Source organism: Balaenoptera physalus (genome assembly GCF_965194825.1).
Source record: "Balaenoptera physalus genome assembly, chromosome: 16".
NCBI lineage: Eukaryota > Metazoa > Chordata > Mammalia > Artiodactyla > Balaenopteridae > Balaenoptera > Balaenoptera physalus.
This window is the reverse complement of record NC_138898.1, coordinates 51818046-51844694: the sequence shown is the minus strand read 5'-3', so window position 1 is coordinate 51844694 and position 26649 is coordinate 51818046. Positions and strand designations below refer to the sequence as shown.

The 26649-nt window shown below is 63.8% G+C and overlaps 4 protein-coding genes and 1 long non-coding RNA gene across 15 annotated transcripts; 3 read left to right on the top strand and 2 right to left on the bottom strand.

Annotated features, from left to right (window-relative positions):
* Nucleotides 1-2136, top strand: GNG13 (G protein subunit gamma 13). 2 transcript variants are annotated; one of them, XM_082431807.1, is made up of 3 exons: nt 1-106; nt 1626-1757; nt 1945-2136. In XM_082431807.1, exons 2-3 carry the CDS (start codon nt 1660-1662, stop codon nt 2048-2050), a joined length of 204 nt encoding a protein of 67 aa, XP_082287933.1. In that variant the 5' UTR covers nt 1-106; nt 1626-1659; the 3' UTR covers nt 2051-2136. The 2 variants fall into 2 exon arrangements, with proteins under 2 accessions (XP_082287933.1, XP_082287934.1); XM_082431808.1 differs by lacking the exon at nt 1-106 and adding an exon at nt 133-439.
* On the bottom strand, nt 2099-10931 carry CHTF18 (chromosome transmission fidelity factor 18; the record flags this gene model as incomplete). Of its 7 annotated transcripts, none has more annotated exons than XM_082431786.1 (22): nt 2099-2545; nt 2621-2678; nt 3089-3202; nt 3306-3450; nt 4080-4210; nt 4303-4452; nt 4534-4758; nt 5568-5739; nt 6006-6136; nt 6272-6370; nt 6617-6710; nt 6830-6981; nt 7061-7184; nt 7462-7559; nt 8066-8275; nt 8570-8714; nt 8847-8890; nt 8979-9086; nt 9460-9628; nt 9795-9945; nt 10028-10222; nt 10443-10931. In XM_082431786.1, the coding sequence occupies 22 exons, from the start codon at nt 10900-10902 to the stop codon at nt 2409-2411; spliced, it is 3312 nt and encodes a 1103-aa protein (XP_082287912.1). In that variant the 3' UTR covers nt 2099-2408. The 7 variants fall into 7 exon arrangements, with proteins under 7 accessions (XP_082287912.1, XP_082287913.1, XP_082287908.1 ...); XM_082431787.1 differs by having other exon boundaries at nt 8847-8899; nt 8994-9086; XM_082431782.1 differs by having other exon boundaries at nt 4303-4758.
* RPUSD1 (RNA pseudouridine synthase domain containing 1) lies at nt 10798-13944 on the top strand. Of its 4 annotated transcripts, none has more exons than XM_082431801.1 (6): nt 10798-10933; nt 11427-11613; nt 11687-11810; nt 11942-12044; nt 12197-12259; nt 12730-13944. In XM_082431801.1, exons 2-6 carry the CDS (start codon nt 11432-11434, stop codon nt 13155-13157), a joined length of 900 nt encoding a protein of 299 aa, XP_082287927.1. In that variant the 5' UTR covers nt 10798-10933; nt 11427-11431; the 3' UTR covers nt 13158-13944. The 4 variants fall into 4 exon arrangements, with proteins under 4 accessions (XP_082287927.1, XP_082287926.1, XP_082287928.1 ...); XM_082431800.1 differs by having other exon boundaries at nt 12197-12298; XM_082431802.1 differs by lacking the exon at nt 12197-12259.
* On the top strand, nt 13052-26581 carry LOC309645955 (mesothelin-like protein). The gene is given in 16 exon segments (XM_082431809.1): nt 13052-13172; nt 18904-18989; nt 19757-19877; nt 20900-21020; nt 22003-22088; nt 22212-22338; nt 22422-22612; nt 22898-22988; nt 23197-23342; nt 23676-23859; nt 23937-24092; nt 24165-24292; nt 24911-25060; nt 25062-25218; nt 25434-25689; nt 26122-26581. Coding segments are annotated over 15 exon segments (2208 nt in total). The 5' UTR covers nt 13052-13172; nt 18904-18949; the 3' UTR covers nt 26376-26581.
* LOC309645957 lies at nt 21479-24806 on the bottom strand. Its single transcript, XR_014255144.1, has 4 exons — nt 24335-24806; nt 23994-24074; nt 22408-22472; nt 21479-21551 (listed from the first exon to the last, which is right to left on the bottom strand). It is a non-coding gene; the product is annotated as an uncharacterized lncRNA (long non-coding RNA).
* Nucleotides 26582-26649: the final 68 nt, after the last annotated feature.

Here is a 26649-nt window from a genome sequence, read left to right as displayed (position 1 = left end):
ACCTGCCTGGGCTCTGCCCGCCTGTGTGCCCGGCTCACTCGTCCATCACTTCGCCCTCACCATCACTTGGCCCTTGTCGTCTTTGCCCTAGCGGTCACCGTCCAAGGTAGGTCTGGTGAACTGGCCCCTTGTGCTGAGCAGGAAACCGAGGCCTGGGGCTCTGGGGCTTGCCCAGGTCCCATTGGGCTGACCTGGACCACCCTAACCCCCGAGGCGCCCTTGCCTGTCCGTCTTCGGGCGAGGGCAGCCGCCCTGCGTGTCTCAACGGGCTGGCCTGACCGGTGGAGAGGACCCCTCCGTCCGTGGGCTGGCTGCTTGGGGAGCTGCGTCCGTGCGCCGTGCGCGCCGCCCGCAGTGCCTGCCGAGCCAGCGCCGTGCGCCGAGGCCGGGGGCGCGCAGGGCGGGCGGCGGCGGCTGCGGCTGCGGCGGCTGCGCGCAGGTAGGGCTGGCAGAGGAGGGGGAGGGGGCTGCGGACCCGGCTGCCACCGCCCCCAGCCTGGGAGGCCCCCGCCCACGTGACTCTCTGAGAACCTGAGCCGCCGGGTGGGGTGCTGGAACTCGGGGTCTCTAGGAGGGAGCCCCTGCTCACCCCCCTGGCTGCCCCTGAGAAGCCCCCCTACTCCCCCGGCTCTCACCCTCGCTCCTGGCCGACCCTCCCAGGAGCTCCCTCCACGGCCTGAGGCAGGCAAGGTCACACTCCTGGCAGGACCTGCCCACATTTCCCGGGTCAAGGAAGTCGGTTCTCTGGCTCCCAGCCTCAGTGATGAGGGCAGGGGATGGGGGACAGCAAGGGGCTCCCTGGACCCCTTGAGTGGGCTGCAGCAGGGGAGACAAGGAGTGACCTGCCCTCACTTGACCGCAGCTGGCCGGGTCTCCTGAGAGGTCTGAAACTGTGGCTGTGACAGGCGGGCCCACCCTCAGAGACGGGGCCAGGGGCTTGTTGGCAGGTCAGAGGAGACACTGGGCAGTGGAAGGCTGCAGGGGTTCCAAGTCCTGGACCAGCTGCTCAGCCTGGGACCCCAAAATCCCCAGCACTTGCCCCCAGCCCCCTGGCCAGAGATGCAAATAGCAGCCTCACCCTCCTGGCCCCTGGATTAACCTGCCCTCGGGGTGGGACTGCCCATGCACAGCAGGGGGAGGCACGTGTGGGTATGGGTATGGGTGTGTGTGTCAGGGTCCCACCCCTGACACGATAGGCTTCTGCTACCGGGAGTGGAAAGTGGGTCTTGCAGGTGGAGGGTCAGGGGACCTGTCCTGTTCTGCTATCCCCCAGCACGGGGACATTACCCCACCTTCTCCAACCCAGAGGCCCAGCCCTGGTGAGGCTTTGCTGGTGGGTAGGGGTGGAAAGTTTTCTCTGCAGTTAATTAGCCCCATGGGAGGTGGGGGGCAGGCACGTGGGGCCTCATTAGTGGGGCCTCAGCTCCAGCCCTGTACCCTGGTGAGTGGCATGGGCTGTGGGGACCTCCCCAGGCAGTGAGCTGGTGTCAGTGTGATAGGGTGGGGCTCCCTCCCTCCCTTTGTTGGGGGGGTGGGAGGTGGCTCACCAGTGGGGAGGGAGCATCTGGAGGGTGATCGTAGGCTGGCAGCCCCCTGGCTCTGTTGATTCCTCCCATACCTTCTAGCCCCAGGCTGGCCACTTCCGAAGCCCCGGATGCCATGGAGGAGTGGGACGTGCCCCAGATGAAGAAAGAGGTCGAGAGCCTCAAGTACCAGCTGGCCTTCAAGAGGGAGATGTCATCCAAGACTATCCCTGAGTGAGTCCCAAGGACCCCATGGAGCCCCGGCCACACCCCACCCAAGGCCAGCCATGATTTGCATCTCATTTCCCTGCTCTGTGCTCATTTGTATGAGCCAAGACCACACCCTCACACACTGCCATCAGGCAGCACTTCTGAGGGAGGGCAGGTGCCCTCGTGCTCACCCCACCCTCCCCACCCACAGGCTCCTCAAGTGGATCGAGGACGGGATCCCCAAGGACCCCTTCCTGAACCCCGACCTGATGAAGAACAACCCGTGGGTGGAGAAGGGCAAGTGTGCCATCCTGTGAGGCCCCCACACCCCAGACTCACGCCTCCCTGTGAAGAGGACAACTCTGTAAAAGTGTGACTTTTATAAAGAGTTTTCAAGGAGGTACATGCTTTTGTACATTTTCTAGGAGAGAAAAAGCAACACCCAGGCACCCAGTGTGTATCTGGGGACGTCTGGTGTGGCTTCAGGGTGTCCGGTGTGGATCCAGGGTGTCTGGCACAACCCCAGAGTGTCCAGCATGGACGGGGGGGTGGGGGGGGGTCCAGCATGGCCCCCACGGTGTCCAGCATAGATCCTGGGGACGTCAAGTGTGCGTCAGAGTATCTAGCACAGCCCAGGGTGGCAGCATGGATCCTGGGGGCTTGGCGTGGCCCAGGCTACAGCAGGTCCCTGATGTACAGGCTGCGCCGCACGGCGTTGGAGACGCCCTCCTTGAAGCGGAACCAGACGTCGCTCCTGCCCACCGCAGTGCCCATGCGCTGCTCGGCCGTGTCAGTCTCAGGGGCTGCGTGCTCTGCAGGGGCCACACAGTCGTTCCTCCACCCGACCCTGACCCCAGTCCCTCAACTGCCCCCACCTCCCCACACACCTGTGCTCGGGGCTGCCGCTCTCTTGACAACAACACGACCGAAGAAGTCCCTCTCAGGCTAAAGGAGATAGGCTGGTCAGGTTCACGGGGGCTGACCCACAGCAGACAGTCCCCTACCTGGGGGGAGGGCCCAGAGGCCATCTCCCAGGGAGGAGAGGTCTCGTGGCACCTCTGGGCAATGGCCCCCTACCCTCACCCCAACGCTGACCCTCTCTGCAAGTGTTCCCTTCACCCTTCACCACCCTCACAGTCACCTGCTCCCTGCAAAGGTCAGGTCCAGGGCAGGAGGTGCCAGCATCCTGCCCAGATGAGAAACTGAAGCCAGGTGGAACCATCATGCTGAACAGCAGGGAGCTGGACCTCCAGGACTTAGAACCATAGCACTCCAAGGTCGCCCACCCAGGCCCACCTGGCCCCACCCTCTGGCCACCTAGCCCCATCCCCCCATTAGGGTTAGGGTTACCACACCTGCTCCTCCAGGGCAGCTCTCTTCAGGATGCACTCCAGCCGCTGCTCGTGGCTGCATGGGGCAGATGGCTGCGCCCCTTTCTCCCCAGTGCCCCCCAGGGGACCCCCGTCCACCTACAGGAAGTCACATACAGTGAGAGCTGACTGGGCAGGACCATACCAGGGACGGTGTCCACTCTGAGGGCCCTGCTCTGCCCAGAGACCGGGGTGGGCTCACCTGGGGGCCAACCCTAGCCCGGGCCAAGGCCTCCACCCGCCGCATCTTCTCCACTTCAATCTCGCGGGCAATGAGCTGCTTGGCCTGGTAGGTGAGGGGCTTGCGGGTGGGCAGCTCGGGAAAGCGGCAGACATCCTCCACGTTCCTGCTCTCGGGGTGAGCAGGGCAGGGCAGGACACCAGGGCACTCAGTCAGCAGAGACGGGGCAGGAGCTACTTACTAGCACCGACCCCAACTGCCAGAATGCAACAATGCAGGACGGGGTCCAGTCCTGTCCCTGCTGCACCCAGCTCTGTGGCAGCAGGGGTGTTACCCACTCTGAGCCTGTTTCCCCAACTGTATGTGGGCTTGAAGAGGGCTGCAAGGGAGGAACTGACACAACGTGGCATGGCCTGGATTCAGGTCTGGGGCTGAGTGCTTGGGAACCAGCATCATTACTGCCTCAAGGATCTGCATGTGGACACCACTGCTGCCGGTCCTCCATCCCCACGACCCTCTCAGGACAGAGAAACGGGGCCCTGGGGAGCTCAAGGGCCCTCTGGGGGTAGCTCCCGGGGGCACTGAGAGACTCTGCAGTAAACCTCAGGTCCCAGGGCTGTGCCCACCTCACAGTCACATCTGGGCAAGGAATGAGCTAGAACTGACTCCCCCACCCTCCAATGGGGAAAGACTCACACTTCCAAAGCCATGCATTTAGACTCACGCCGAGCAATCACCATGGCACTTGGAGCCCAGCCCCCCAGCCTCCTGCCCCCAGGCGCTGCACAGACTCACGGCTCCAGCCTGTAGACATACTGCCCGTCGGGCGTGCGCTCCTGGCAGTAGGTGAGGCTATAGGCGAGCATGGTGCCCACGAGGCTGGCCAGCTGCTGTTTCTCTCGGGAGCTGTACAGCTGCGTGCTCACCTGTGGGCCGGTGGGCAGCAGGCAGGGGTGCTAAGCATGGCCAGGGGCCTGCCCCCACCAGGAGCCACAGCCCTTCCAGGCAAGGCACTCACGGGGCGCAGCTTGGGTGCGAGGATGTCCAGGAGCAAGCAGAGGGTGTCCAGGATGAGCGCCTGCGGTGCAGCCCGGCTGCGGGTGGCTGGCGTGATGCCCGACACCAGCGTCTGGATCAGGTTGTGTGTCCGGCTCATCCGATTCTGGGCCTGGGGTGGAGGGCGGACGAGGACCAAGTCACCCAGGGGCCCGGGGTTAGACCCTGGGTATGGGCAGGGCGTGGGGCGCACCTCCTGCTGGCTGCTGGGAAAGGTGATCCTCGGCACGTGGCTGGAAGCAAAGAGCAGGTGGAAGGCCGGGGGCAGGAAGGGCAGGTAGCGCAGCAGCTGGAAGCTCTGGCCGTGGTGGGCGGCCCGGCCCAGCAGGTCGTCGAAGGCCAGCCAGTCAAGGGCTATGCACACTGCCGCCAAGCTGGAGTCCCGCAGCCTCAGCCGCAAGAAGTTGTCGAACAGGCCCTGCGGGCAGGTGGGCAGGCCAGTTTCCTGAGCCCCTCCAGCCTCATGCCCCTCCAACCCACAGCACAAGCACCACCCAGTGGGACCCTTCCCCTCCCACCTGCCTGCATGGCCCAGGGTCTCAGGCACAGCTGCAAACACCAGCAAGTAGCCACAGGGCCCTGGGGACGGGGGTGGCCAGAAAGGCCCACCCTGCCACCCCAACTCTGGTTTGACCAAGACCCTGAGACATGTGAGAAAGAAGCCTCCAACCCCTCCCTAAAGGAAGTTCTGTTCACCAGAATCAAGGGCACAGAGCCCCCACTCTTGTTCCATGTGGGAATCCCTCCCCTCCAGCCACCACACTGCCCTCCACACAGTGGATTTCCAGATTTGCAAGTATCCCCAGCTGCTAATCCAAAGCTGCTTAGCCAGGGAGACAACTTACACCAGGCTTCCCAGGGGATGGGGGGCAGCCACCACCTGCTCTCTACCCCACGTGCACCCACGTCCCTGTTCCCACAGCTCACATCCAGAATCCAGCCCCTCCCAGCTACTGCCGGGGCCCTTCAGATAGTTCCCCGAGAGCAGCCAGAGTGACCCCATCATACGACCCCATGCTGGCCATCCCCCTCCTGCCAGGGTCAGTCCTTCCTCCCAGCCTGTCCCTGCTCCCACCCCTTCTCAGAAGCCTCCTGATGCCCCATGTCCACTCGCCGCCCTCCCGCCCGCAGCGTGTCCCACTCACTGTCTGGGGATGAGAAACACTGCCAGATGCTGGCCTCCTGCCCCCCAGCCCCCCGCAAAAGTTTGAGGTAGAGCATGGTTACCTGGACCACCTTCTCGTGCTCACCCGCAGAAGCGGCCACATGCAAGATGTGGTAGAACCGCTGAGAGGCCGCGGTCAGGGGCACCTTGGCAGCGAGGGGCCCTGAGCCCATGTGCCCATCACCGAGCAGGAGTGTGTGGGTGGGCAGGGTTGGGTCCTGACCCACGCGGCGCCTGCAGAGAGGGCCCTGAGGCTGGAGTGGAGCCCCTGCCCCATCACCCTGGACCCAGCCCTGCCCACCCTATCCCTCCCGGTGGCACCAGCTTGTGTACGTTTACGATACCCTGAGGTCCCCGAGAAGGGACAGTGAGGGAGGCCGAGGCAGAGCCAAACAGCCCCCAGGGCCGGGCAGCCTCACACCCCATCAGCAAAGGCAGAGCTGGCTGGCATCCCAGGGCTAGGGTACTGTGGACGTCCAGACCGGGGCTGGCCTACCTACCTCTGGGCCTGGGGCAGCTGGAAGACCTCCTGCCACACGGAGAAGAGCCCCTTGCGCTGGTCCTTGAGGCCAATGCGTGTGGTCTGCACAGCCTGAATGCTCAGCTCCCGCTGGCCCCGCCCATGCAGGAACTGGACATGGGGTTGGGGGGTGGGGCGGTGAGGGTGGCTGACCCCCACCCGTGTAGAAACTGGACACGGCGGTGGTGCGGAGAGGAGGGAGTGCTGGCTGCCCCTGCCCCACCCCCTCCACGGCCACCTGCCCACCTGCAGGGCATTGATGCAGGCGCGGATGTCGTTGTCTGTCTTCTCGCAGAGGGCCGCCAGCGCGCCAGGGTCAGCCCGCATGCCCCGCCGCAGGGAGATCTGCAGGGAAGTGAGAGTGTGAGTGTCCCCCCGACCCCCACCCTGAAGCCACCTCCTCCCTAGAAACAGAGGTCAGCTCCTGTCCTATGGGAAGCAAAGGCCGAAAATCCCTGGGGAAGGACCTCGGTCGCTGCTTGGAACCACCCACCACCAAAGACCAAACTGTCCCAGCACCTCCACCCCATATCCTGGGACCAGCTGGGAGGCCGGGGGCCTGACAGCAGAGGGAAGGCAGCCCTCACGGACCTCCTGGAGCCGCTGCGTGAGCCTGGAGGGCAGCGTGGGCGGGAAGTGGAGCAGGAGCGCCTGCTGCTTCAGCTGCCGAAGGGAGGGCGCGAACCTGTGGGATGAGCGGTTTGCACAGCAAGCCCACCTGGCCAGGGGAGCCAGGGTGCGTGCCACAGCCCAGCAGGCGTGGGGCACGCCCACCCAGCGGAGACCCCGCCCCGCCCCACTCACTGGTCATTGCAGATGCAGATGATGGGCCTCATCAGGATCCCCCCTTCCGCCCGGCGCCGCCGCCCCCTGCCCGTGGGCACAGCGGGGCCCCCTGGATCTGCCTCCTGTGGGCCCTGGCGGTCCAAGACGCTCAGAAGAACATTGATGGCGGCCTGGGGGGACATGCAGACGGCGGTGAGTCACAGCCCCCACTGCCTGCCCACCCGGCTGCAGCACACCCAGGAGGCCCACCGTGGGGGCCCCGTCGATCTCATCGATAACCAGGCAGTTGGGCCTCCCACCAGTGCCCAACACCGACTCCATCTGCGTGGCTGCCTCGATGCGCGTTCGGAAGGCCTCAGGGCTGCGGTCATCACTGGAACCAAGAGGCCAGGGAGGGGCTGTCAGGGCAGCCATGGCCTCAGCCAGGGCAGCAGCCAGCGTCCCCAGCAGGACAATCTCCCAGGGCAGAGCCACCACATGTACAACTCACGGATGCTACACAAAGCCACCCCATGACACTGCGGCCAAATCCCAGTGAGCCCTGAGGATGGACAATTCCACAGTCCACCACCCCCAGACTTTCAGGGTTGTATCCTAGGCTCAACCAGACACATCAGGACAAAGGGAGACCTGGCCCTCCCCCAACTCACCTCGCGTTCATCTCCACCACAGAGTACCCAGCATGCCGCGCAATCACGTGGGCCAGAGTGGTCTTGCCCAGCCCTGGGGGCCCACACAGCAGCGCCACCTGCAGCCGAGGCAGGAGAAAACGCAATGTAACCCACACCACCTCACGGACTCTGGGAGACCCTGGCCCAACCGCCAGAGACTGAAAATCCTATCCCATGAAGCTCGGTGCTAAGAGATGTTCTCCTGCCCTGCCCCAGCCAGTCACCAAAGGAGAACAAGCCCCTGCCTGCTGATCGTGCAGAGCGAGAATAAAGCCTTGCATGAAGCAAGTGACGTTTGGACCTGACAAAGACACAGCTGTTACTGATGTGACTAACACCCATAACCAACCCAGAGTCCAGCGTAATCACTGTAGGGAGGTGCAGGGCCCTGCAAGGAGTGCTAGTCTTATCTAAGTCATTAGAAAAAAGGACTCAAATCCCAGCTCACGCTGCTGACACTCCTCACCAAGACCCTGACATCATCCCACCTACAGCCTCGAGGGCAGTAAATGTGCCTCATGGCCCCCAGAGGCTGCAAAGGTGCCAGCCATCCAGAGAACAGCCCACAGCCAGGTGGGCTCACCTTCTGCCGGGGCCGCCCGCTTGGATCCAGCTCAGCCTCCAGCATCTCCTCTAGCACCTGTCCGTGGCTTTTCCACTTGCTGGAGGCTGTGGCCTCCTTGCCACCACGGGCCGGTTCCACACTAGGTCTGGGCTTCCGGGTGGGCCGCTCTCGGCCAAACACCACCAAGTCCCACAGCTTCAGCCACTTGAGGAGGCAGCGGTTGGTGAACTGCAGGAAGAGAGGCCCGGCCTGGGGGGGCGGCCACCAGCACCAAGGACTCCTAGTGCCTGCCCCTCATGTTACTCTACTGTCATGAACCCAGAGACACACACAGGGATGCTAAGGCTGAAAGACAAGTGATGACCAGTGAAAGGCCCTATACTGGCCTCAGTTCAAATTCCTCCTCTAAATCCTGACACCTCTGTGGGCTGGCAAAATGAAGACCTGCTAGGCCCTAAGTTCTTTTCTCTCAGACAACAAAGAAGCCAGTGACACTTCACTTAAGCGAAAACAGGACCTCACATCGTCACTGAGCAGCTCCGTATAGCGTTGGGGTGCGAACTCATCCACCCAGAGGCAATGCTGGGAGGCATCTTGGCTGTCAGCCGGCTCCTCCTCAGGGGCCCCCGAGGGCTGGGGCCCCTCCTCCACTTCCTCTGACCTAAGACTGGAGAGCATTGTGTCCTGAGCCACTGGGCCTTAACCCCATGCAGAGATCACACCCCCCAGAATACATGCTGGTGGTCAGCAGTCCAAGGACCGGTGAGGACCTCAGAGGTGGAGGGGCCCACTGTGTCACCTGCACAGTGTGTCCGAGAGCCGCTGGGCCTCTTCCAGCAGTTGCTGCCGCCGCTGTGCAGACAATGGGGTTGGAATCAGGATGGCTCAGCCAGCCAGTCACCCCAGAGCTACCTCTCCCTTCCCAGCAAACCCCAGCAGACCCTACCTCGCTGTCGATCTTCTCCTTCAGGGAGGCAAAGGACACGCCCAGCAGGTCCAGCTGGCCACGGCCACGCCAGCGGATGTCAAGAAGAGGGCTCTGCAGGTAAGGGAGGGCATCAGTCATTCTCCTCTAGGTTATGGGATTTCTACAGCCCGCCTCCCAACAGTGCTCAGGGACCTAGGTGGCATTCCCTAGCATCAATGGGCCACGAGGAGCCCCTTCTCACCAGGGACCCCAAGGGATCATTGGAATGGCAGCAGATCTAAGGTGGAGAAAAGAAGAAAAAGTGAAAAAAAGTAAAAAAAGGGAGGAGGAAAAGAAAAAAGAAGAGAAAGAGAAGGAAAGTGAAGGAGAAAGATGGCTCTCCCGAGTGGAAGACTAGAGGCCAGATGGACCTCTAGAGGAGTTCCCAGGGTCAGGGTGGGGAATGTGATGTCCAGGCCCCTGCTCATGTCTGCACAGCACCCACCTGGACCCCAGTGCCCACTGGGTCAGCCCGAAGCACCAGAAAGGCCCGGTCGCCGCCCGTAGAGGTCACATTGATGTAGTCCTCCAAGACAGGGGGACGCCTCAGGACAGGATTGCGGGCAGCTGGCGAGGCCCTAGTGAGACCCACATCAGCCCCGGTGTCCAAGGGCCTGGGAAGGGACCATGACCATCTTGGGGATTCTTGGGGAAGGGACCTGGATCCACCGCTGGCTACCCAGCCCTCCCACAGGCCCACAAGTCCCCAGGCCTCAAGACCTTGTCGAAGAAACCGGATCCTTCCAAGATACTGAGATACCTGTACCCCAAGCTACACACCCCTTGCCCCACAGCTCAGCAGGGACCTCAGGACTCGGTGGGGGGGTGATGTCCTGAGTGGGGGAGTCAGGAGGCAGCAGCTCTTCCATCTCATCGGACCTGAAGTTCAGTCTCCTGGCAGCTTCCAGCCTGGATCGTTTGACTTTGGGGGCTGGAGAGACACATGAAAGGAACAGAGGTCCTTCCCCAGCCTCGAACCCCACCCCTATGCTCTGGGCCCCCGGAAAACATACTAGGGGGCAGGGGTCTGTCCCCATGGATGTCAGCGGCCAGCTGCCTCTTCCTGGCACCGCCCTTGTTGTTCCTTGGAGGTCCGCCTGGAGAGCAGTGAGTGGCAGCGTTCCCTCCAGCAATGGTCTCCTCGAACGTCAGGCGGGGCCGGCCCACGGTGGGCCAGGGGTCCCTGGAAGGTGACATGGCGGTTGTCCCTGCGGAAAGAAAACTCACAGCAGTCGTCCAGGGCAGCTCGTCTGCACACACAGTCACAGCCCCCGAGATCGGCGGCGCTGCAGGGCACTGCTCTCTCTAAAGTGGTTTGCTGCCTCCCGGCCTTCGCGCCTCCCCTCCGAGCAGCCCTCCTGGAATCCCCGGGTGGGCCAGACCCTGTCGAGCTACGGGGGCCGAGGCCACGGCAGTGCCCACGCCTACCTTCCAGCTCGGCCAGCACCTCGAGCTCGGCCGCGAACTGGCTGTGGAAGTCGTCCTCGACGCCGTACAGCTCCCGCTCGTAGTCCTCCATGGCCGCCCGCCGCCGGCTACGAACCTCCCGCGCGCAGCTCCAGCCCCAAGCGACCCGGCGCCGCCAATCAACGGCCGCCGTACCTGGGCGCTCGCCATTTGTCAGCGGGAGGGGCGGGGCGTGGGCGTGGCTGCGCACGCAGGCCGGGCGGGGCCGAGTCTGTACGTTGGAGCTGGAGCGGCGGGACCCGGGCGCTCTCCATTGGTCAGCACGGCCGCCCGTCCGCGCCGTGGGCGGGACGTGGGCGGGACTGAGCGCCGGGGCCGGGCCGGGCAAGGCGCACCTCTGTGGTTCGAGTGGCGGCTCCGGGGCCGCTGGGCCACGAGGCAGGGAGACGCGAGGGCAGGAGCCAGGGCCGGGCAGCAGCATCGGGGGCCCAGACGGCGCATCTCAGCTGCAGGTCGATCTCGGAGTGGGCAGGGGCGCGGGAAGTGTTCGCAGTGGAGTCCGCCGGGCACCTCTCCGCCTGTGCCCATCAGACGCGGGAGGCAGGGCAGGGGACGTCTACGTGGGAGAGGGAGAGCCCCATCCCCTGCCCTGCACCCCACCCCACTCAGGAAAAGGCCCCTATCGCGCGTCCGTGGCCCGTCCGGGAAGGGTCCGTGGGAGCGGGCTGGAGGGCAAGACTGCTCCCCAGTCCTGGGTCTGGCAGGACTGCCCCACAGCCAGAGCCTAGGGCAACACTAGCTCCCCTGATATTGGCCAGATCCCTGCTACTTGACTCAGAGGTGGGAGTGCAGGCACACAGTAGGTCTGCAAGCTTGCCTGACACAGCCTCGGTGGCTTCAGACCCAGGGCCCTGGGGAGCAGGGGTGTCCACGCCAGGTGGGCAGGACCCTGATGTGGGCTGGGCACCCCATGACCCCGCTCCATGCACTTGCCCTGCATTGCAGCCACCATGGAGCCAGGCAGCGTGGAGAACCTGTGTGTCGTGTACCGGAGCCGTGACTTCCTGGTGGTGAACAAGCACTGGGATGTGCGCATCGACAGCAAGGCCTGGTGGGAGACGCTGACCCTCCAGAAGCAGCTGCAGCACCGTTTCCCAGAGCTGGCCGACCCTGACACCTGCTACGGGTTCAGGTACCCACAGCAGCCTCCGTCGGTGGGAAGCGGCCCACAGCCCAGCCACCACTGATCCTCTGCCCCACGCCAGGTTCTGCCACCAACTGGACTTCTCCACCAGCGGGGCACTCTGTGTGGCCCTGAACAAGGCAGCCGCAGGCAGTGCCTACAGGTGCTTCAAGGACCGGAAAGTCACCAAGGCTTATCTAGCTCTGGTAAGGCCCGGCTGGTCCTTGAAGCAGGAGACTCCAACTCTCAATCCACTTTGGTAGCCTCTGGCTGTCAGGTGGGTTTCCCAGCAGTGGTGGGTGACCCCATGAGCGGCATGTGACCCCCTTCCTGGCAGGTGCGGGGGCACGTCCAGGAGAGCCGAATGACCATCAGCTATGCTATTGGCAAGAATAGCACAGAAGGCCGGACCCACACCATGTGCATTGAGGGCACACAGGGTACGGAGGGCAGGGGGTGGGGGCCAGGGGCACAGTCGTCCAGTGGGGACCCTGAGTAGGCTGGAGCAACCCGAGCAGGCGACCTGGGCTGGGGTGGACTCGGCCATGGAGCTGACCCAGCCAACTCTCTGGGCTTTCCTTGCTCCCCTCAGGCTGTGAGAACCCAAAACCAAGCCTCACTGAGCTGATGGTCCTGGAACACGGACTGTATGCAGGTGATCCTGTCTCCAAAGTGCTGTTGCAGCCTCTCACGGGTGTGTCCAGGGCGCGTGCCCAGGTCTCCTTGCTGTCTGCTGATGGTGTCCTGCCTCGGGCATCTCCTGGCACAAGGCACCGAAGTGTCCCCATCACGCAGGAAAGGAACCTGCCCGGGGTCTCCCAGCATCGCTGGCCAGGCTGACTCCTCCCCCACACTCAGCCTCACAGCCTGCAGCCTCTTGCCCCGTACGAGGTCGCTCTGGCCTGGGTTCTCTAGTTGATCGAGCACCGCCCTGGCCTCACCAGGGGCAACCCCAGAAGTCGCTTTTGTTCTGAGTTCTGACGTCTTTGTGGCATGAAACAGGGAGGTCTGCTGCCCCCAGGGGTTGCGTGAGGCTTCAAGGACGGTGCTGAGCATGACATGAATGGGTAGGGGGTGGGCATGGGGTGGCGCCCCTGCCTGACTGGCCCCCTCTCCTCCCCAAAGGACGGACGCACCAGCTGCGCGTGCACTGCAGCGCCCTGGGCCACCCCATCGTGGGGGACCAGACCTATGGCCAGGCCTCGAGCCAGGAGGACCAGCCCTTCCGCATGATGCTGCACGCCTTCTACCTGCGCATCCCCACGTGCACCGAGTGCGTGGAGGCCTGCACACCCGACCCCTTCGTGCCCACCCTCGATGCCTGCTGGAGCCCCCACACCCTGGTGCAGCCACTGGACGAGCTCGTCCAGGTCCTGCGGGCTGCCACAGACCCTGACCCCACAGAAGGGGGCCCCAGGCCCTGCAGCCCCTCCACGCCCCTGCCCGCGCCGGGCCGGCCCCCACCGACCCCTGCCAAGCTCCCTGAGACAGAAGCACAGCGGGCCTCCTGCCTGAAGTGGCTGTCGGAGTGGACGCTGGAGCCGGACAACTGAGAGCATCATGCTGGGGTGGGGATGGCAGGCTGGGACTCCAAGGGTTGGGGGCTGCGGGTCACAGTCCTGGACCCATCCCTGCAATGGCCAGGCCTGGAGCGGGGCCGGCAGGGCCAGCAGGGGGAGCCAGGCAGCTGTGATTCCAGAGGATGAAGCTCTTGGGCTGTGGGACCCACGTGGGCCTCCCTCCCAACACCCCAACCCCCACAAACTGCCCCAGAGCGCCTCCCTGGTTCTAGAGCCTCAACCCCAAGAGCTTATTTGTGGACTTGATCGGGGTCACCCTGGAAGAGGCAGAGCCAGGACCTGGCCACCCTCGAGGTGGGCTCCTCCTGGGCCCCCAGCCAACACCCCAGAGCACCCTGCTCCACGCTGCTTTGCTTGGACCCTCTGTGCCCATCACCCCAGCCTGGCTGGGTTCTCCATCTGCAGACCTCAACCCTCCTTGCTAGGCCCGTCCGACCTTGTGCCTTTGCTTCTGCTATACTCTGCCTCCTCCACCCACAACCTGAGTGTCTCACATGGTGGTGGGTGTGGGCCACACTCCTCAGCCCCCACCTCACGTGCCATCCCTCCAGGCCTGCCCTGAGCGCTGCTCCATGGGGTCTTCCAGGCCCCTAGTTGTGGCTGCTGCCTCCATCACCTGCCTGGCAATTTCCAGGCAGGACCTCAGCCTGGGAGCAAGGGCAGCCCGCCAGCCCCCGCCTCCTCCATGCCCACAACACGGCCACGCCTCCCCAGCCATAGCTGAGCTCTGAGAACTGGGAATAAATGCTCAATGACTGACCTTGCAAGTGACCATGAATGTGCCTGATGTGGGGATTTCAGGGGGGCTCACACCCCCACCCCATCCCTTCACTGGACAGACCTTTGCCCTAGCCCCCAACAGGAGCCAGGACGGACCTTATAATCCTAGCTGCTGACCTGCCAGCCCCCCACTCAGTGAACACCCTGCAGCCCTGGTGTGGGGGCTGGGCTCTGAGTAGGAGACAGAGCTGGGTCAGCTGCATCTCTGGAGGACCCCCAGACCCCCAGCCATAAACATCAGAGCATCCACCTGGTCCCACCAGGGTTCTCCGTAGAGCTGCTGCCCTCACAGTGCAAACCTTGGGGCTCTCCAACGCCTCAGAATGCCACGGGAGGGCTGGCGCCTAGGCCTCCAGCCAGTTTGAGGTCACACACCATGTCCCTGTGCCCAACTAGGCCAGGCCCCTCCTCTCGGCCGGCCAAGGCAGACAGGCCCTATTGTGGGGCTCCTGGGCTCGTCCCACCTGTAACCACAGCAAGCTGTCAGCCTGGGTGGAGCCAGAGGCAGCCCCCCCACCCCGCATGGGGCCTCTGCAGAGACCTAGGTCCCAGCCTCTGCTCCCCCGTCTCCTCATCTGTAACAGGATCTGAGGGGCCCACAGGGCAGCAGCCCGGACAGAGAGATGGCTACTGTGATGTGCCCAGCATGACCCTTTCTCATCAGACGGGGGCGGGGTGGGAGAGCATCGCCTTCCTGGCACTCCCAGCACCTCACCTCCTTGCTGAGGACTGCCCCACCTCTCCCCCCACCACCCTCCGCTCCACCTCCTTCCCACTACCTTCACCCTCTGCCCTCCTCTCCCCGCCACCATCTAACCCCCCCACCCTAATGCCCTCCTCTGCCATCAACTCTTACCTGTTTCGCCCCCTTCTCGGCATTTCACCACTGTCTCCTCCTTAGGTCCCTGCGGAGCATCAGCCCCTCACCCCCAGCGCGGCCCGGCCCACAGACCCTGCTCAGTGAGTGTGTGTAGAGAATGAAGGAATGGTCCCCAAAGGACTCAGGGCCGTGAGCCCACCTTGTGCAGGCTTCCCGCCTCTCCCCACGCCCCCTCCTCATGGCCCCACCCCCTACGCCTCTGGGCGGTGCTCAGCCGCCGTCATGCCTGCTGTTGCCACACGGGGTCACTGCTGACCCCGGCCCCTCATAGCCCTATCCTCTTGAGACTGCGGTGACCTTTGGAAGTTCCATTTCCCATGGACACACCCAGTTGCTTCCCAACTGCTGGCACCTGCCAGAGGGTCTGGACCTACAGGGGCTGTGGCCGAGCCAGGACCACCCTGACAGCCCTTCCTTCCAGGTGCCCCCAGGGGCCCCTCTCCACCCAGCTCAGGCAGGGCTACCCCACAACACCACAAAGGGTGGCCAGGTCTTCCTCCCTGTGCCCCAGCGACTGGCCACATGTTGGGGCCCTCCCTGGGGCACAGGTCCTGAACTTGGGAGGGCGTTTCTCATGCCAGGACAGAGAGAATCGTTTTTCTTCGGCCGGCTGGCATCACCGCTGTCCCCCCCAACTCAGGTCCCAGGAAGCTGCTGGTGAGGCCAGGGGGCCAAGGGTCACCCCCATCCCCACCCTTCTGTAGCCAGGAGTCTCGGCTGGGCCAGGACCCAGCCTCCAGGGCCCCCACCCCCGACCCCGGCCACAGGGACGGGAGCACACAGCCACTGCCACCACGTGGCCCTGGGGCTCCAGCCCCTGCTTACTGCCAAATGGCCTGAGGAGGTCAGCCAGGTTGGGGCCTTGGGACGACCCTGACTGACGGTCTGCAGGGTAGGACCAGTTGGCTGAGGAGGGGCCTGGGGTAGAGCGGAGGGCAGGTGTGACCCGCCGCAGAGCACTGACCTGGGCATGACAGCCTGGCTCAGGGCCCATGGGCTGAGCCTGCAGAGCAAGCGACAAGACAGACAGGAAGACGCGTAGACCGGACAGACAGACAGGCGACAGGCAGAAAGGAGGGAGGGAAGGCAGGATGAAAGGGCGACAGAGGCCCATGGGTAGGAGCTGCCCCGGGGATGTTGCACGTATATTTCCCCTCTCCCCACAGCCTGGCTCCTCCCCCTAAAGAGCCCTGTCAGCCCCTCTGAGAACCCCCAGGGCCACAGATCCCGACCTTGCTCCCTACAGGTATGCTGCCTCTCCTGTTGGCCCCAGGACATGAGGTCCCCCCAGTCCATCTGCCCCCCACAGCCTACTGTGGGGCAGCCCATGAGCGGTCACGCTCCAGGGGGCACAATGTCGGCAGGTCAGGAGCACACCCAAGTGCCCAACCCAGCCGCAGGGCCCAATCCTGCCCCTGCTCACTCTGTGTGGACAGGGACAAGCCGTCAGCCAGCGTGGGCCTCAGTCTCCTCGTGTGTACAGCGAGCATTGTGCTGTGCTGCTGGCGGGGGCCAGATTCCACGAGCAGTACGGGACAGAGATGGGGACGGGTGTGACTCTCTACAGCCCAGCACTTGCTCTGTTGCTGTGGTCATTTGTCCACCCGGGGCCTGGGGCTTCCCTAGAGGTCAAACCCAAATGGGGCAGCCAGCATCTGGCCTCCTGCACTCACTGGCCTATGGGGAGTGTCCTCCAGCCAGGCCTGGACCCTGGGGTGGGTGGAGACCCCACCACCAAGTGACATCCCACCCCCACAGACCCCCTCAGCATCCAGAGCTCCAGCAAGCCCTCAGCCAAAACCGAGCGCTCCAGAGCTGACCAGCCAGCCTCAGGGGGTCAGTGCTAGAGCCCAGGGTGAGCCTGCCCCCCTCCAGTGGGACCCGCCCCCTGGACCCCGCCCGCCCTCCAGACCCTGGGGGTCACTGGCCTCACTGCCACACACCCTGCCAGATGGAGCTGAGCTGGCCTTCCTGGTGGCCAAGGGGCCCTTGGAAGCCCATCCTGGGCCAGCTGGACAAGGAGTCACTGGACAGTTTTCAGGGGAGAGGGGCTGTCACCACAAGCTCTGGGTGCCCTTCAGCTCTAGATGCTGCGGCTGGACTCCCATGGGGCCTATCCAGGGGCCGGGGAGCGATCCTCGGCTGGTCCCTCCAGCTGTCGGTCCCCCAGGGTCAGCACCTCTGCTTGTCTGCGGGGCTGGCTCGATGGGCACGTGTGGCCCTTGATGCAGGTGGTAGTTGTTCAGTGGCTGAACCCATGTCATGGGGGCTCAAGGCCCCAGAGCCCTCTTGGCCCTGCCAAGCAAGGGCAGATGTGGTGAAAACTGGGGCCAAGGGCCAGCCTGGGGCACCCAGCCCGCCCCACCTCATCTGGGGAAGAAGTGTCTGTGGGCACCTTCATTCTCAACCCTCCCGCAGCCACACCTCCTGCTCTGCCTTGGAGACCTGCCCTGTGGAGCCATCCCCGTCCTGGGCCCCAGGGTGCTGGGCACCAGGGCCACATGTGTGGCAGGCACAGCTCTCCCATTGAGGCTGCCTGCACACCCTTCCTGCCCCACAGTGCACACATGTGTGGACATGCATGGCCGGCTCTGCTCCAGTATCCATAGTACAGAAACACGCCACACGTCACTCAACCCAGGCCCCACAGTGGGGCCACATGTGCCTAAGATCCCTGCAGGGGACACATGAACCACATGCACGTGTGCACATAGATGTGTGTGCTCCCGGGTGCACACGGACGTGCATGTGTGCTCACACACGGATGCCAGCACACATGGCAAGTGCAGGTGTGCACATGTACAAACGCAAGTGCGACCCTCAGGGCAAGGTCATGGCTGAGCCAGGCCCCCCAGGGGAGGGGTGTGTGCTGGGCAGCCGCCAACTGTGAGCTAAGCCTCCCGCTCCTGTGAGGCTGGGGAGCAGGTGCCCCCTGCTCTTGGGGCCCCCAGGGGCTGACAAGGCAGCATCACCTGGTATAGCCCCAGCCCCTCCCCTACGCGTCTGCCTGGCAGGCGTCACTGCAGGAGTGGGTGGCCGGCAGGGCAGGGTGCTGAGCGAGGCATGGAGGTGAGCGGAGACCGTGGTGCCCCCACCCTGCACCACCCCTGCGCCCCGAAGCTTAGTTGCAGGGACTGACACAGAGCAGGGTGGGACCACTGGTGTCTGGAGCTCCTGGCGCCACGTCTACAATATCCCCGCTTCTGATATCTGCCGCCTGGACCTGGAGCAGCCTCCTTCTAGGACAGACAGAGTTCTTGGTGCTCAGGTGAGGGGCGGGGGAGGGACGTGAGCCACGAACAACTGGACGCACAGGGCCCCAGCTGTGAGTCTGGCCTCTGTGCGGCCCTGGGCAGGTAGCTCAGCCCCTCTGAGCCTCCGTCTTGGCCCCCACTTGGGGCGGTTACTTCCCCATCTTCCTCCTGGGCCATGCAGAGTCCGGAGGCCCACAGGTGCCCCAAGCCAGCAGCCCATGCAAGGCCGTGGTCCAGGAGCCAGCAGTGTGGACCAGGCTCCCTGGCGCAACCCCCTCCCCAGGCCTCAGTTTCGGTCTCCACCATGGCCAGGGCTGCCAGCAGGCTGCAGCATGGGTTGTGCCCGGGGCCAGGCCTCACTGGGCATCCGAGGCCCTGAGAAGGGAAGGGGGCTGCCTGGGCCGCCTGGTGTGGGGGTGAAGCTGGGGCTGCACCAGGGCAGGTTGGGGGCCAGCAGGCCTCTCACCCCAGCTGCTGCAGGGACTCACTGGGACCACCTCCCACCCCCATCCCCGAGCTGTTGAGAGAGCTGTCCACTGGAGACACGGCAGCCCAGCTGTGGATCCCCTGAGCCCTGACCTGCGATAAGAAAGCCGGGATTTGGCCTGGCTCCCCCTCTGCCGCTCCCTTTTGTTCCAGAGACACATTGCTTGTGGGTTGTGCCCTCCTGAAAGACGAAGAGACACGGCTGCAGCCCAAGGTTTGGGGTCACCTGCCCTGCATGGCACCTGTCCTGTGTGACCCTGGGTGGCGACCTCCCCTCTGTACCCTGCCCCGGCCTCACCACCTCCTGTCTCCTCTCCAGCTTGACCCGGACCCGCTGCCTCTGACCCTGGTGCCTTCCTGCCAGGATGACCAGTGGGCACTGCACAGCCATGGGCCCCAGAGCAGGTGAGATGACTGTCCCTCCCCCTCTTGGGGGGCAGCTCCCATGGCCAGCTCCTCAGGGTGGCAGGATCACCCTCTTTCCTCCTGAGCCTCTACTGGGGGTCTGGGAAGGGAAGGGGGTGGCACAGATGGGGCACTGTGGATGGGGGTCCTGTTGGGGACAAGGCAGGGACAAGGGGGGCCATGGCTAGAAGGGACTGAGCAACCGAGGAGCAGGAGAAGGTGGTAGCTGACCCCTGTCCCTCTGCTCAGGGCTTTCAGGGCTCAGACTGTGAAGACAGAGCCACAGGGGGTGGAGGGAGGAGGTGCACACATGTGGACACTGGTAGGCATGCACACAGGCCATCACATAGGTGTGCACATGCTTCCACACAGTCACATGCCACCAGCTACACATGCGAACACGTCGTCACATGAGTGTATACACTGCCACACCAGCAGGCACACAGGTCTACTGTGTAGTCACGCATGCCATCCCACACATGTACACCCCACCACACTTACGTATACACCACCACCCCTGTACATACCATTAGGGGCACGGGCATACAGCATCAGACAGTTGTGTATACAGGTAGACACACTGCCACACATGTTCACCTGATCACACAGCACGCTCAGACCCAGGCTGGCACACAGGTGACCAGCACCGTGGAGCTCCCAAGGACTCTGCATTGGGGCTGTCACAGGCCCACCCGGGACACAGGGAGCCCTGGGGAGACCCACACTGGACGCTCCCACACAGATGCTTATGGCCTGTTCTGTTCCAGGTGCCCTGGTGAGCCTGGGCCTCGCCTTCCTGCTGTCACTCACTGCCCACTGCTCTCATCCCCAGGCCGAGGGTGCCACCCAGGGAGGACTGGATGTCAGCAGGGCCAACCTGTGGGCCAGGTGAGTGCAGGTTCGGAGTCACAATCAAGTTTCCGCAGCAGATTCCTTGGCAGGCCTGGGTGGGGGTGAGGAGGGACCATTTCCAGGGTCTGCATTTGACGGCCCAGGCATGGCCGGGGCAGGACTCTGATTCCCGGCTCCGATATGGGGGGCCTGGCCCTGCCTGCCCAGGTCACTCACTGGAGATGGCTCAGGGCAGCTGGTGTCCTTCATCAGAGTCACACCCACATGGCTGGGACAGGACCCCAGGCCATCGCGGCTGGCTGGGGCCCAGGTCCCCCCTCCTCGGCCCGGCAGACAATCACTTTTTTTTTTTCTGGGGGATGCCGCGTCATGCGGCATGTGGGATCTTAGTTCCCCGACCAGGGATCAAACCCACACCCCTTGCATTGGAAGCACGGAGTCTTAACCACTGGACTTCCAGGGAACTCCCAACAATCACTTCTTGTCCTGAGGCCTCTCAGCTTTCTTCTTTCCGCCCCAAGCTTTGCTGCCCTCTCAGGTCCCAAACTGAGACTCTGTCCTGGTGGGGGTTGGAGGCCACTGATCTGCCATCAATCAATTGATCAATCAGTTGACTGATCAGGCAGGGCTGGAGGCCAAGATGGACCAGCTGGGCCCAGGCTAAGGTCTCATGAGGCCTGACCCTCTCCTGTGCACAGATCTTACTAGATTCACATCACAAGGAAGGCCTGGCTGCAGTCACCCAACAGGTGCCCTTCAAAACCTCAGCCATCGCTGGGACCTCAGAGCCCCAAGCTCTGGAACTGGGCCTCAACCAGATCCTGAGTCTGGACAGGGGCCACTTTTAAGCCCGGCTCATAGCACAGAGCCCAGCACCAACAGGGCACCCTCGGGGGAAATGTGTGGTGTGCATATGCTGGCAGCCAGAGCCTTGCTGTCCACACCTCCTGTGTCTCTCACCCCCACCCTGTGTTGAGGAGTCTGACCTCCACCCCAAATGCTGCAGTCTGGGGCCCCTACTCCCTCTGTCCCTCACTGTCTGTCTCCTTTCTGCCCAGTGCCAACACCTCCCTCCTGCAAGGCTTCTGGTGCCAGCTGGCCAGTCAGCTGTCCCGGGACCAGCTTGCCGCTCTGATCAGGAGGATGGAGACGCAGCATGTCCTCCTCGGAGCCTGGCAGGTCAGCGGCGGCCCCTGCTGAGACTGCCTGGGTGTCGAGGGTAAGGGCAGACTCCCTGGAGAAGGGCCCCGGGGACGGGCAGGAAGGGAGGCATCCCTGGCAGAGGACCCAGGCAGCAAGGGCCAGGAATGTGGTGCCAGGACACGGAGTAGCTCTCCTGAGCACAAGGGCCCTGTGCTGGAGAGCTGTACTGATTGTCTCTAAGCCGACACAAGATGCGCCTCTCCGGTCACCCGACGGACAGTAAGTCAGCCTCTGAGGTGGGCTTCTCCCTCCCCTGGGTGATGTTCCAGTGTGGCCCACTTTGGACTGTTTCCAGGACTTCTCACCAATCACCCACAGACCCCTGCCTCTTGTTCTTGGTTTGGTGAGGGCTTGCCTACCTGGCCTCCATCTGGCACCTGTGGCCGATCCTCCGGGCTCCCCGAGGACGAGGGGTCTTCCAGCCTGCTGGCCTCTCCTCCACCTGGGCTGTGAGAGGGGCCAGCTGAGCCCACCTGGACCCACAGCTGACCCAAGCGTCACCAGTCCCTGAGTTTAATAAAAGGAAGGAAAGAAGGAAAGCTATTATTTTGTCTTATTATAAAATTAATATAAAATTAGTAATAAATCTGAAACAACCCCAAAGTAGGCCAAGTAAGTGGGACAAAACGTCCAGGCAGGGGTGCATTGGATAAGCAGACCCTCAGTGAGCCAATGTGGTGCAGTGGGGGCTGGGGTGGGCAAGGGCCTGATGCCGGAGGGGAGGGGGCTCTCAGGCTGGGTTTGACCCGTTCTGAGGCCGGTTCTCATGTGGAGGTTGAGGCAGGAAGAGGAAAACATGAAGTCCAGGGACAGAGAGCCAGCAGGCAGAAGGAGGGGACGGGTGGACGTGGGGACGGGGGATGAGAGGTAGGTGGGGGACACTAAGACGGGCAGAAGGAAAGGGGCTGGGCGAGCCCCCGGCCGGGCAAGGAAGTGACACGCTGCCTGCCCTCCCCAGCTCAGCTGTCTGGCCAACCAGGCCGCACAGCAAGGCCTGCAGGGCGACTTTGAGCTCCACCCCACCAACCTGCTGCTCTTCTACGAGTGAGTGCCCCTCCCCGCCCAGCGCCCAGCCGCGTGGCCTGAGCGTGCTCCCCAGGGACACCTCAGTCACTCAGAGGCCCCCCAGTTGGCCCCCCTCCTGACAGCCCCCCAACCTTCCCACAGCCTGACACAGGTGAAGGAAGCCGACTGCCAGGCCTTTGTCTGCCGCGCCACCCAGGGCAACACAGGGCTGCTGGCCAACCTGCCCGACCAGAGGGCCACCCTGCGGCACAGGGCCCTAGCCTGCCTGGTAGGCACCGTGGGCCGGCCGGGCCAGGACAGGACGGGTGACGGGCAGTGGGACCAGGCTCATGCTGACCTGCTGTCCTGCAGGGAGGGCCCCGCCCGAGCCTCAGCACCTCCGACCTGCTGCTCCTTGGGGTCCTGGTGTGTGACATGGATGCGTCCAGCATCATGGCTGCAGACCCCCATGTGCTGCAGAACCTGCAGCGCTGTCCCCAGCTGATGGCCACCCAGCAGGCCGCCCTCAACAGGCTGCCGGCCAGCGGCAGGACCAGGCTCGGGTGAGTGGGGGCCCATGCCTTCTGCCCAGGCCTCCCCTCCTCCAGCTGATAGAGGAGGCAGCCTGGGGATCGATGTCCACAGCCCTACTGACGTCTAACCTCTGACCCAGCTCCCACCCCACTCTGACACTGCAGCCTATGGGGTATGGGTTTGGGGTGCCCAGAGGCCTGGGGTGGGAGAGTCTCTGCTGGGCAGGCCCTGGGAACGGCACTCAGGGAGGGCAGGTGGTCTGAGGGGTCTGGGTGCTGCTCAGGGCCCAACACAGAGCCCCCTTCGCACACCAGGCCCCCTGGCTCCTGGAACCTGGAGGGGCTGCAGGCTCTGGGACCCCTAGCCACCTACATCAGCCCCAGCCTGTGGATGCAGGTGCAGGAGGTAGGGCAGCGCCCCGGGGCAGGTGGGGATCCAGCCAACCTTCCACCAGCCTGCCCAGGCCTGATGGTCGGCCAGCAGCCACTCTGATGCCCAAGTGCTGTCCCCAGTCGCTCCCCATCACAGAGCTTCTGTCTGTGGGGAGGAAGGAGGGAACAGGTAGCCCTGGTTGCCCTCCCCAGGGTGTGGACTCTCCAGGCCCGCCCACCAGGCCATGGGCCTGGACTTCTTTGGCAGCATAGTGGCCACGTGCTGGGCAGGGCAGCTCAGCCAGCGTGATACCAAGCGCTTCGGCACTGGCTTCCTCGAGGTCAAGGCCAAGTTGGTACCCTCACGGCCCAAGCGGGACACAGGTCAGTGTGGCCACCATGGCCTGGGGCTTTCGCATCTCCCCCTGCTCGGGCTCCTCATCCCGGAGTGGGGTCAACAGAGGCATGGCATCCTCTGCCTGGACCTCCTGAGCTTGGCCCAGGGTCTCTGTCCAGGTTGGGGGGAGTGGTCAGAGTCTGGTGGGGCTGGACTGGGAGTTGAGACCAAGGTCAGGGTTGAGTCAGTCTGGTCCAGGCCAAGTTTTTAGCTAGGAGTCAAGCTTGGGAAGGGTCAAGGTTAGGAGTGAGGTGGGGCCCAAAGTCAGCAGCAGTGCTGACCAGCTGGGTCCTCAACACCCGCACTCCACCTTGCCACAGGGAGACCCTTCATCCGTGGCGACATCACTGCGGCCATGCTGCACGACGACCTCTTCCTGGTGCGCTACGACTGCGTGCAGCTCGAGTCCTGCCTGGGCAGCCTTGTGCTCAGGGCCAACCTGGACCCCCTGCTGCAGCACCCACTGCCCGCCCAGTGCCAGCAAGTCGTCAAGGCCAAGCTGGCTCAGGTGCGCCAGCGACTGGCAGTGGGAGGTGGGTGGCGGGCCGGCCGTGTGGCCTGACCACCACCTGCCTCCCACTGCAGGTCTACCCAGGCAGCGTCCCCGAGGAGCAGCTGCAGCTCATCCCCTCGCTGGCCTACCTCTACTCCCGCGCAGAGATTGGCCAGTGGCACATCACGTCCAAGGACACGGTCGTGGCCCTGCTGGCCCCAGACGGGGCCCTGGAGAACAACACAGAGGTGAGGGCGGGGGTGGGGGTGGGCGGGGGACCCCACTGACCCTGGCCTTGTAGACCCCAACCCTGCCCGCAGGCCATCCTGCAGAAGTTCCTGGACCACAACGGCACCATCACCAGTGCCCTGCTTCTGGCCATCGGGGGCTCCCACATCTGTTGGATGAGCCCCCGCCAGATCCAGGCCATCCGGCCCTTGGAGTTTTGGTGAGCCCACCCAGCAACCCACCCCCCACGCCTCGGAGCCACCTCCACTCCTTGGCCGAGGAAGGATCCGGTGGGGGTCCAGGCCAGGCCAGGCCATTGTAGGTGATTAGCTTCTTTTCTATGGCCTCCGTAACAAAGGATTACAAACAGAGTGGCTAAAAACAACAGAAATGTGTCCTCTCACAGTCTGGAAGCCAGAAGTCTGAAATTAAGGTGTCAGCAGGGCTGGGCTCCCTCTGAAACCTGTAGGGGAGGCTCCTTCCTGCCTCTTCTAGCTTCGGGGCTGCGTCACCCCCATCTCTGCCTCTGTCACAGCTGGCTTCCCACTGTGTCTGTGTCCAAGTTTCCTTCTTCTTATGACACCAGTCGTTAGATTTAAGGCCCATCCTAAATCAGTATGACCACGTCTTAATCTGATTACAGCTACAATTAGGAAAGACCCTATTTCCAGATAAGCTCACATTCTGAGGTTCTGAGTGGACGTGAACTTGGAGGAGACACTACTGAACCTAGCACGGAGAGCAAGAGGAAAGCTGTGGTTCAGAAAGAGGGAGCCAGGCCCAGCGTCCAGAGGAGGAGGGGCCTCTGGCCTGCCCATCAGCCTCACCCCCCACCCAGTCTGGCCGGAGCCCTGGACATCACCTCCTGCCCTCAGAGCCGCAAGAACGTGCTCTGCGACAAGGCCCGAGAAGCCTTCGGCAGCGCCAGAACCGCACACGCCTACTACAGCTTCACGCACCCCCACCTCGGTGAGACCTCGTCCTGCGTAGGGCACGCCTCCCGGAAGCCCCGCCCCGGAAACCCCGCTCCTCACCGCTGCCCCGCCCCTAGGCGGTACCCCCGTGGAGGAGCTACGGCACCTGGCCCAGGCTACCGTCTACGTGGACATTGACACTTTCACCAATCTGAACCCCCGAGTGCTGCAGGTGGGCCCGGGGGCTACCCGTCATGGGGTGGGGCAGGGCTGGCCTAGCCGAGGATGCCTAGGTTACGGTCTGCAGGCCCCAACACCCACCCCAAAGTCGGAGATGTGCAGGCAGTGTGGGCCCCAGGTCACTTATCCAGGTGTGTTCTGCCGGGTCTCACCCCTGCTCTCCGGCCAAGCATTGACCCCGCCCACGACCCCTCGCTCCCCTCGCGGAGCCTGAGCGTGGGCAACGTGACGACGCTGCTGGGCCAGAACGTGGGGGACCTGCAGAAGGCTCACAGCCACCCCACCATCAGCTCCTGGCTCCGCAGCCTCAATCAGTCAGCCCTGGGCGAGCTGGGCCTGGACACGGACCCAACCGGCCCCACCGGCCTCACCCACTCGACCACTGGGACCCCCAACACCACACCCTGGATGCCCCATCTAGTCCCCACCTCAGACTGGCCTTGGAGCACTGACCCCAGCTCAGGTATGCCTGCACCCACCCTCCCCACTCCAGCTGGCCATCCCCCCTCTGCCCTGTGTGCCCCCCCTCCCCTGACTGCTACTAGCTTCTTGTCTTGCACCCAATCTCATTCAGCGTTGGCCTACTCTTTCCATCGGCCTCCTTGGGTGACATCTGGGTGACACCGGCTTCACCCTGCATTGCCTGCTGAGTTAGTGAAGGACACCTCCTCCAAAATCTGCTGAGCAGCAGAAAGTGGAGAGTGGGGAAGCTTTGAGGTTCCTGTTGGGGCCCAGAAGAGCAGCTGTACATGGGGGTCCTCACTGCTCTTCCCCACCCACAGGGATGGTGTGAGCCCTGAGCTCGGCGCAGGGGCCGCCCAGGCCTGGGGGATGCAGGACAGCCTGGGGGCTCCCAGCTGGACTGAAGGGTGCTCCTTCCATGTTCCACCTACAGGCAGCCCACCAGCCCACCTGGGGTATCTGCCACTTGCTGTGGCCCTGCTGTCGGGCCTCCTGTGGCTGCTGTATTGGAGCACCCCGGGGCCCAGCTGGAACCACTCACAGGGCATCTGCCCCATGGCCTCCAAAGACAGCGCTGCCCCAGCACCACTTGCAGGAAAACCGGGGCTGGTAGGTGGAGCTGGATGCCTGCCTAGACCGAGATGCATGCCCCATGCCCAGGGGACCTGGCCACGTCCCACATCCTAGGGGCCTGCAGGGCCAGTCCCTGCCCACACCCAGCTCCCAGGACCTGGAGCCAGACTGAGGACCTGGGCCCAGGGTCACTGCCCCAGCCAATGAGGGAGATGCTGCCCCTGCCGTCTGGCTTCTTCCAGATGAAGAACTGGGGCTGGGGAGGGGTTTCCGCGGACTGACTTCGCCGATTGATTTGAATAAAGGACGAGGTGATCTTCCTGCCTGTGTCCCTTTGCTCTGGGCCCAAGGGGGGACAGAGACCCTCTTAGCTAGGATCAGGACTCCA

What these genes read in the sequence shown, in the direction of transcription:
- RPUSD1 (XM_082431799.1), top strand. Translation starts at nt 11,405, where the DNA reads ATGCACTTGCCCTGCATTGCAGCCACCATGGAGCCAGGCAGCGTGGAG. An exon ending in CCAAGGCTTATCTAGCTCTG is followed by an intron (nt 11,811 to 11,941) that starts GTAAGGCCCGGC and finishes CCTTCCTGGCAG; the next exon opens with GTGCGGGGGCACGTCCAGGA. An exon ending in GCTGTTGCAGCCTCTCACGG is followed by an intron (nt 12,299 to 12,729) that starts GTGTGTCCAGGG and finishes TCCTCCCCAAAG; the next exon opens with GACGGACGCACCAGCTGCGC.
- GNG13 (XM_082431807.1), top strand. Translation starts at nt 1,660, where the DNA reads ATGGAGGAGTGGGACGTGCCCCAGATGAAGAAAGAGGTCGAGAGCCTC. An exon ending in TCATCCAAGACTATCCCTGA is followed by an intron (nt 1,758 to 1,944) that starts GTGAGTCCCAAG and finishes CCCCACCCACAG; the next exon opens with GCTCCTCAAGTGGATCGAGG.